General features: G+C 49.7%; 1 protein-coding gene across 1 annotated transcript in view; it reads right to left on the bottom strand.

The window, feature by feature from the left end:
* Window positions 1–1,152: 1,152 nt before the first annotated feature.
* The window catches only part of FAM3B (FAM3 metabolism regulating signaling molecule B), a 28,554-nt gene continuing 20,281 nt past the window's right edge, over window positions 1,153–9,425 (bottom strand). Inside the window, exons 4-7 of the mRNA XM_032392536.1 lie at window positions 8,607–8,657; window positions 7,552–7,639; window positions 6,295–6,427; window positions 1,153–1,242 (exon numbers count right to left, since the gene is read on the bottom strand). Of these exons, the coding sequence (XP_032248427.1) occupies window positions 1,153–1,242; window positions 6,295–6,427; window positions 7,552–7,639; window positions 8,607–8,657 (362 nt within the window). The remainder of the gene's footprint in view (window positions 1,243–6,294; window positions 6,428–7,551; window positions 7,640–8,606; window positions 8,658–9,425) is intronic.

Genomic DNA, 9,425 nt, shown 5'->3' with positions numbered 1-9,425 from the left:
ACTCGGGGCCCTCCTGGATGCTGGCGCCCAGAGGCTGGGACATGTCCACACTCGGGGCCCTGTGGGCAGCAAACGGGACACGGACGGTCCGGGGCCCGCGCCCCAGGTGGGGATGTACCCGTGAGGGCCACCGCAGGTGCCAGCGGAGGCTGAGGGGTCCCAGCACTATCTCAGGGCGGGGGAGCCTCACATCCCGGGACAGGATTCTGGGACGTGCTTGGCCAGGAGGCCCTGAGGCCTCATCCCTGACAGTGAACTAAGATCAATGGGGCTGTGAAAATGCAGTCATTCGGGCCAGAGTACAAAGACACTCCCTCCCCCTTTCTTTAGTACAGAAATGTCTATGGGCGCCAGAGCTTAGAACCCAAAGGGAACCGTAAGCATGTCCCTGGGGCGGCCATACCAAACCCCACAGATGGGCGGCTTAAACAGCGACATTTGCTCTCCCTCAGTCTAGAGGCCAGAAGTCCAAGGTGTTGGCCGGCCTGTGCACCCTCCACGGGTTCTGGGGGGGCATCTGCTCCAGGCCTCTCCCCAGGCTTGTAGGGGTTTGCTGGTGTCCCTGGGACTTCCTGGCTTGTGGAAGCGTCACCCGGACCTTTGCCTCCATGCTCTGTGTCCACGTCCCCCTTTGCATAAGGACACGATCACCCTGGCTCGTGGTCCACCCTACTCCTCCTAACATGCTACACCCACAACAACTCTATTTCCAAATACGGTCACATTCTGAGATTCCAGGGGTTAGGATCTCAACTTAGGAATTTTTGCAGGGACATAGTTTAGTCCATAATGGGGCCTGAGCCACAGTCCTAGCCAGTGGTTTGCAGACTCCCCGGCCGTAGGTCCGGTCCTACGGCAGTTCCGCAGCCCAACAAGCAGGGCTTGCTCCTCCCAACCTCTCTTTCCAGGCCACATCCCTTCCTTCCCTCACCATTCCCATCCATTCCAGTCTTCCTGCTCACGAATGCCTTCACTTAGAGACATTCTGGCATAAACGTACTGTGTGCCAAGACTGGATACAACCAGCAAATACTGCTCGCTTGAAGACAAACCTCAAAAACTCATCAAATGTTGACTGTTGGCTACGATTCTTGGGCCAGGCCACACCGCATGGGTCTACACATCACACGTTTATTAAGGCCGTGTGCAACGTTAGCTCGGTTGTTTCGGTATGCAGCCTTCTATCTGCACCTCTGCGGGCCAGCCAGAGTACCTGTTCCTCGCACTATCAGAGTGGTTGATCTGTGTGAAGAAAAGAAAAGAATTGTATTTATCCACTCATCGATTCAACAAATATTTAACGTGTCAGTTACGAGCAAAGTCATATAAAGAGAATCACTGCCTAGAACGGGATTTGCTCTAACCTACTCTGGGCACTTGATTTTTTTTTCTTAATAATATTTGAACCAGGTGTTAATGAAGCTCTAGAACTTTCCGCAACGACACAGATGTTCTATCATCCATGCTGTCCAGCACAGCAGCCACCAGCCACGTCGGATTCGTGAGGACTTAAAATGTTGGCTAGTGTGACTGATGAACTGAATTTTAAATTCTATTTTATTTAGATAAATGTAAACGTAAATCCAAATTTGGCTAGAAGCCGCCATATTGGACGACATAGCTCAAATGTTTAATTTTTAATTCTCTGGATGTAGGGCTGTATTTTTTTTTTTTTTCAGGGAAACTGTAGCGTCCCTTGCTCAGCAAATGTGTGTTCATACTGACTGGGCTTAAGTCCTTCACATCTTTGCTTCTTTCACAGATAACAGAGCACCTTAACCTGACACGTAAGAAGGATAATTTGCATTGTTATGGAACTGTGGAATTCTAATTTTACATTCCTTTTTATATAACAGCTTTACTAAGATGTAATTCACATACTATAAAATTTACCCATTTAAAGCATGCAATTCAGTGGTCTCTACTGTATTCACAGAGATACGCCACCATCACCATGATTTTAGAACATTCTCATCACCTGAACAAGCAGGCACTCCCCACTGTCCGCAGCCCTAGGCAGCCACTCATCTACTTTCTGTCTCTATGGATTTTGCCTATTCTGGAAATTTCATACAAATGGAATCATACTAATATGTGTGTTTTTTGTGTTTGGTTTTCTTCACTTAGCATATTTTGAAGGTTCGCCGGTATTGTAGCTTGGATTGGCATGTCACCTCTTTATGTGGCTGCATAATATTCCAGTGAATGGCTATACCATATTTTATTATACATTTTCAATCCATTAATCAGACATTTGGCTTGTTTTCCATTTTTTTGGCTATTATGGATAATACTGCTATGCACATTCATGTACAAGTGTTTGGGTGGACATATGTTTTCATTCTCTCAGGTAGATATTTATAAGTAGGATTGCTGGGTTATCTGGTAACTGTTTATCTAACTTTTTGAGGACTTGCCAGAACGTTTCCCAAAGCAGCTGTGTATCACATTTCCTCCAGCAGTGTATGAGGGGTCTAATTTCTCCACATCCTCGTCCACACTTCTTATTACATCTTGTGTGTTACAGCCATCCCAGTGAGTGTGAGGTGGTATCTCACTGGGGTTTTTATTTGCAGTTTCCTAATGGCTAATGATGAGCATCTTTTCATATGCTTATTGGCCATCTATATGTCTTTGAAAAGCTGATTAGTCAGATCCTTTGTCCATTTTAAAACTGGGTTGTCTTTTTATTATTGAGCTGTAAGAGTTCTTTATATATTCTGGATACAAGTCCTTCATCTGCACATATTTTCTCCCATTCTGTGGTTACCTTTTCACTTTGTGGACGGTACTTGTGCTTTCTTCCGTTGTTTGTGCTTTTCGTGTCATATCAAAGAAACTGCTGTCTAACCCAAGGTCACGTTTTCTTCTGAGGGTTTAGTAGTTCTAGCTTTTACATCTAGTTATTTGACTGAGTTTTTGTATATGGTGTGAGGTAGGGGTCCCAATTTGTTCTTCAGCATGTGGATATCCAGTTGTCTCAGTGACACTCAGTGACACTTGTTGAAAACATGACTCACTCCCCAAAGGCCCCACATGGGAAAGCTCTGTGATGTGTGGAGGAGAGCAGAGTGCAGCGGTAATGGGTTCGCTGGTGTGTGGAGCATACGCAGCATGGAAATAAGAGTAGGAGGGGACTGGCTGGGCTGCAAATCAGGGGTCTTAGCTCTGGTTCCAGATCGCCAGGGACCAGGATGGAGACCATGCTGGAGGTGATGCTAATGATGACCCCGTGCTGAGTACACCAAGCGGGGCAGGCTGACCACCCACAGTTCAGCGTGAAGACAAGGAGGCTCAGGCATGTGACATCATAGTCCTCAGGTCACAAAGCTCAGGGCGACGGTGTCCAGGTCCAAACCCAGGTTACGCTGCTTCAGACTTCTATCCTCCTTTATTTCTTAGTTTGTGAGTCTCGGATTCCTCCCCCTTTATAAAGCTGGAATCAGCCTTAAAGTCTCTTACATTTTATTTTTATTATTTTTTTTAGAAACTGTTTATTTTCCATCAACCTTATTTCCATTTTGTTTGCCTTTGTGGAAGAGCAGCTTCAGACCACTCAGTGGTTGCTCCTACCCATTCAGTGGCCCAAGCGTGGGAGCCTGCAGACCAGTCTTCTGTGGCCGGCTGAGTCTTCAGGAGGGAGCTGCTGACTAGGCACAGAGCGCACCCACTCGTCTTCGACAAGTCTGTGATTTCAGGCTGAGTAGCAGTGAACTCAGTCCGGAGCTGGAGCAGTCCACTCTGAAATCCCTCCTGGGTCGCGGCCTTTTTGGCAGCGGCCTGCTCGTCTACTGCAATCTCGTCAGGATCTCTGTGGAAGCAAAGATCAGGCCCGACCTCCCATGCGTGTACCCAGGAAATGGTGCCAGGCGTGAGCAGAACTTCCCGGGCCAGCATCCCTCACATCGGACCCCCTGAGTGGGCTCCATTGTTGTCGCAAGGGATGGCGATGTCCACGTCGTGCAGGGGGTAGTCTCTGCTCCACAGAGCGACGGTGGGAAGGTGAACGTAAGGCACCTCTGTGACAGGCTGGTGGCCAGCCCTGCGATCAGTAACCACCAGAGTCTGGGCTCCCGGAAGGCTGCCTGGATCTGGTTAGTCAGTGAGGGTTCCGGGGGGAGGCGGACGGCAACAGCACACTGCAGCCCAGCTCACTAGCCAGGATTCATGGATGATAGGACACTGACATCAGCCAGGTTTTCAATGACAACAATGACATGAGCTGCCAACGGAAGCTTCTCTCAGGTTCTCCTCAGATTCATGATGTGGATGCCTTCACTTTTCCTTCTGTAGATGTACTGCTCCATTTGCAAGTCAGTGTTGGTGCCACTCAAGTGGGTTCCTGCTGCAAGGAATTTGAGGACATCCTCCTCCTTCACTTGCAGGACATCAGGGGCTCTGGTCATGGGGACAGTTTCCCTTTAAGTTAGGACGGGAATGCGGAACAACGCCACATGGACCCCTCAGGTCACAAAGTAGTGTGGAAAAAAACAAGTCTCTTACATTTTACAATTCAGTTCAGTGGGTGAGTGGGGCTGGTGAAGGCTTCTGAACGTGGGAATGACCTGTGGGCTGTGCTTGGGAAGCCAGCTCTGGGAACAGCAGCGGGATGGAGGTGATAGTGGCCGGGGACCAGCGAGGGCCTGGGAGGCCTGCCCCACACAGCCCCACACCACCCCTGGGGAAGTCCACACAGCAAGTCTGCATACCCAAAACAGGAAGGCATAATGATTCCTCCATTAGTACTTGACTCGAGCTTTGGGTGAGATCGTCCTGAGGCCCTGGCCCCCAGCTCAGGCCTCAACAGCATCTGAGCAAACCCTTTTGTGCCCCCAAGCCACTAATAGCTCCCACCAAAACCACTCACTGCACTCAGGTTAACGCTGAGTAAAAGGGATTCAAGCTTCACTCCAGGCCTTTCTGATACCATGGACACACTCAGTGATGAGGGCAGCACTTCCTACAGGGCCTGGCCTGCGCTCGGGCCAGGTCCCTGACCCAGGGCAGGTGGGGAGAGGCCGAGGGAGCTGGGCGGGGGGGGGGGGGGGAAGGGGGGAGGGCACAGGGTAACACAGCTGGAGAAGGAGCAGAGTGGCTGGAAGGTGATGTCAGGGGGAAGCTGGGATGTGCCCATGGGATTGGGACTCCATCAGTGCAATCAGTCCAACCCTTCCTGTGCATCAGAATCACCAGCCAGGCCCCACCCTGCGATTCTAGCTCAGGTGGCCTGCAAAGTTGCTCTGGGTTCCAGGACTCTGCTCAGGTCCCTTCGAGTTTCTGGTTCCTGGAAGGGACACCCTTCTCCTGCGAAGAGTCGGTGACTCCACTCCATGGCCGTGCTGCTAATCCTTCCTCTCTGGAAGCTGTCCTGTCTCCTAAAGAGCCGCGTCTCCCAAAGAGGCTGTGTGACCGTCCCCAGAGGTGCCAGCTTGTGACTCCAACAACATTTGCCAGTGCTCAGTTGGAATTTCCACAGGCGACCAAGTTAATTCACTAGAACTCGATTCTCTAGCTCTTTACCATTCTTCCATAAAGAGGACATGATGGCGGGCGCTTATCATCGATCGTGCACTGAGCTAGGGCAACAATGCGAGCTCTGTCCGGTGCGTGTGGCGCCCGAGCGTACAGGCTGGGTCAGCCCCATTACCCGGCGCTGTTACCGGGCTCTGAACAGAGGCGAGGGGCCGAGCGGCTTGCCGCAGCCTGTGTTGGCTGCCCCATGACAGGAAGGCGGGACCAACAGCCCATTAATCACCTACTTTTGGGCGCCTCGGTGGCTCAGTCAGTTGAGCCTCTGTCTTCAGCTCGGGTCATGGTCCCGGGGTCCTGGGGATGGGTCCCGCGTCAGGCTCCCTCCTCGGCGGGGAGTCTGCTTCTCCCTCTGCCCCTTCCCCTTGCTTGTGCTCTCTCTCTCTCTCGAATAAATAAGTAAAATCTTTAGGAAAAAAAAAGAATCTTCTACTTTTAAACAGATTTGGAAAGTGTGAACTTCAGTCAAGTGCCTCTTCCTGATGGGCAAGGTCTACAAGGCCGTTATGATGATTTTACTTACAATGACGTATCAGGCACCTACCATGATTCGCCCAGGACTCAGGAATGCAGAGTCTCAGGCACATTACCATGAGAGAAGCAAGGGCTCAAACCCGGGCAGCCGGCTCCGCGAGGCCCTGTGAGGCACGCATTTTGCACAGGAATGTCTTGGAGGCAGGGAGCCATCAGAGACCTACAACCTTTCAAATCACAGGGCGTCCTCTACTAACCACTTGTGGGAAGTGACATTTAAAAAGCACTCACATTTTCTCTCTGAATGTCTGCAGGAAGCTCAAAGCCTTTTCCTGTGAGAAATACCCAGCTCGACCTGAACCGAATGTTCCTGATTTGTTTACTTCCAAGTGCTTCTATGACCTTCTTGGCATCCTCCTTCAGCCTGGGGGGAGAGGGGGAGGGCATGTAAATGTCGCAGGCGGAGACTCCGGTGGGTCACACTGCGGATGTCCTAGGAAAGAGGCTTCTAGAACAACCCACCTCCTCCTGGGGCATACAGTGGGAGGATGGCAAATTTCTAGTTAATCATGTGATGACATCAGGGACTCTTTAAGCTTCAGTTTGGGGCACAGAGTTTTAATTCTCAATTCTCAAATCCCCGTGTCTTGGGATCCAATCACATCCTCATGTTCAGCCAACATAATTTTGGGTCTTTGCTGCCCCTTCGGTTCACTGACCACAAAAGGAGGCAGACAGAAGTTGCTGAAAGATGAAAGGACAGGTCAAAATGGTCCCTTTCATTTTCAGAAAGGTCAGTATCAAAAAAGAAAACAAAAATCTAAAACAACGCTACCATTGTAAAAGTGGGCAACTTACAGTAAGCAAAGGAAGGAGGGCAGAAAGGAAAAGAAAAAAAAAAAAAAGAGAGCTCAGATATTCCTGAGTTAAATCGGAATTTTTCCAAGCGCGTATCAGATAACTTCTGTCTGGTAAGATGCTCTATTAAAAACAGGATCTGAGGTCAAATAAATTTGGGGAATGCCACATTCACGAGCCACCTTGAAACTCACAGGGCACAGAAGTACTCTGAGATCCTTGGAAGTTTGGCCGTGAACACACTCGTGTTTACTCAGAACAGCAAACTTCCGAGCAACACAGGAGCCAAACCAACTTCTCCCTCAGGAAGTTGTGTGTGTGTGTGTTTCCTTTTCATTCGATTGCCATTCTTATAGAGAATTCTTCTCAATTTCCTTTCCTATTTCTGTAAGTCCCACACTGGGTTTAGCTTTTCTGTCCTAATTATGGTCTGTGGCGGTTCTGTCTTGCTACCTGAGAATGTTCCTTAGCTTCTAGGACTTATGTACTCTGCTGGCTACTCAGGTTTTTTTTTTAGAAACACAGTCTGCTTTGTCATGGGCTCCCATTCCTTCTCCTTAGGAAAGCATCTTGCTCCTTAGATTTGCATTCTTTCCTAGAGGATGCTCCTCAGGGGCCCTGACAGGCCTGGTGCTCTCCGCCAGCCGGCTTCCCCCGTCCCCCCACTGTGACAAATCGGTCCACACTCACCTACTCGCACCGTCATCTTGGGTCACCATGAAGAGCAGGGACTTTGGAGGTGCGCTCTGAATAAAGTTCGTCATCGGTCCAGAGTTATCTGTTGGGTCAATGCAAACCGGTTTTAGGGTCTTCCTTGTTCGCTTGCCCGGGACACTGTCCCTCCTCTGCGCTTAGCCGCCGTGTCCTCTCTGGATCCTCCAATGCCTGGAGCTCATCTCCACTAGTGAGTGGCCACTGGGCTCCACGGTGGGACCAGCAGAGGTGAGGGGCACGAGCAGCTCATGGAGATTCTATGAATCTAACTCAAGGCCAGAGACAATGTGGCCAGCACAGGTGTGGCGTTCTCTGCAATGACCACAACAGAGTGGTCCCGGGGCACTAACGTGCAGAATGGGGGTGAGAAATCAGACTTGCAGACCAGACTGAGCACGGCAAGTCTTTGCTAAGAGACGAATCTGTGCCTCACGGCAACAAAAGGAAGGCTAATCTCAAACCCCATTATTTCCCACTGGGGCATTTATTGCACAGTTCCCATCAAGTGCGTCCAGACATTTATTACTGTTCTCTTTATAAAGCCTTGTTTTAAATAATTCTCACGGCTCAATAAAAATAGAAGGGGCTCCTATATCCTGACTGACCTCTGTGCTCAAGCCCAGTGCCCAGACTGGAGAGACCGTGGAAGGAGAACGTGCACTGTGCGTCCCGGGGACGTGTGCGCTGAGCGCAGGGGGGCACATGAACAGGACAGGAACAACGATGATGTTCAGGGCTGCATGCTGATCACATTATTTTACATATATTTGATTTAAAAAAATGTTTTCTCTTATTATCTGATGAAGGAACACAAATAAAAGGCCCAGGACAAGTGTGACCAGAGAAGACATTTTCTAGATAACGCCTTCAAACTCGATCATACGACCTCAATTACAGACAAGGAGGGCTTGTGTAAGACTGTTCTAGAATACTCCTATGAGCTTCTGGCAACTTTTTTAGTAGACAAAATAAAAATGTTTGACACTTTTGTTTATCTTCATGCTTGTAATTCATGAGAAGAGTTTTCTTACCACCTCCAAACATATCAAAATACTGTGTTGCTATTGCTTTCCCAGTCATATCTGAAAATAAAAGAAATAGTTTTTAAAAGAACGTTCACTGGACTTGGGGTCCATCTGTGGCACCGAGCTGCTCAAACGGCACGCTCCTGTGTCCAGGAGGCCGGCTGATCAGCTGCTCTAGAACTTCCTTCCCACGGCTTCCAGCTAGTTGGACCCTCCACTCTTTCCTGCTGCCCCTGCCTCTCCTACGGGAACCCCAGAGCGCCCCCTCAGCTTCCTCTGCTTCGTACTTTAGGTTTTCCAGCGGGATTCTCAGAGTGGGTGTGTTTTGTCTCTGTCCCACAGCCCCAAGGTCAGGGGACTGCGTGCTCTGCGTGCTCCCAGATATGGCACACAGAACCCTTTCCCCAAACCTCTGACAGGTCTCATGGTCACGGACCCCCAGTGGCAACTGTGACAGCGTGCTTCCCCAGGCCTAAGAGGAAGCCAAGCTTTGCTCCCCCGAGGCCCTAGTTGGCTTTTCTCACAAAGGTGGGGTGACCTCTGCAGGGTCACCAGGAATCCAAGGGTGACTCCAGGATGGTCTGTGCCCCACAGCCTGCTTATCTGATTTGACCCCTGCCTTCTGCTGGTTCTTTTTTGGTTTTTTAAAAGCCTATTTATATTTGACTTTTTTTTTTTTTAAGTTCATTTGTTTTTAGTAATCTCTATACCCAACATGGGGCTCGAACCCAGGACCCTGAGATTAAGAGTCCTACGTTCCTCTGAGCCAGCCAGGAGCCTCGGACTCTTTTTTTTTGTTTTTCCAGGAACCACAATCTGTAAAGT

This window comes from Phoca vitulina, unplaced genomic scaffold, assembly GCF_004348235.1.
Source record: "Phoca vitulina isolate PV1807 unplaced genomic scaffold, GSC_HSeal_1.0 scaffold68, whole genome shotgun sequence".
In the NCBI taxonomy this organism is placed as follows: domain Eukaryota; kingdom Metazoa; phylum Chordata; class Mammalia; order Carnivora; family Phocidae; genus Phoca; species Phoca vitulina.
Note: the sequence above shows the minus strand (reverse complement) of the source record. Positions and strands in the feature narration are given on the sequence as shown.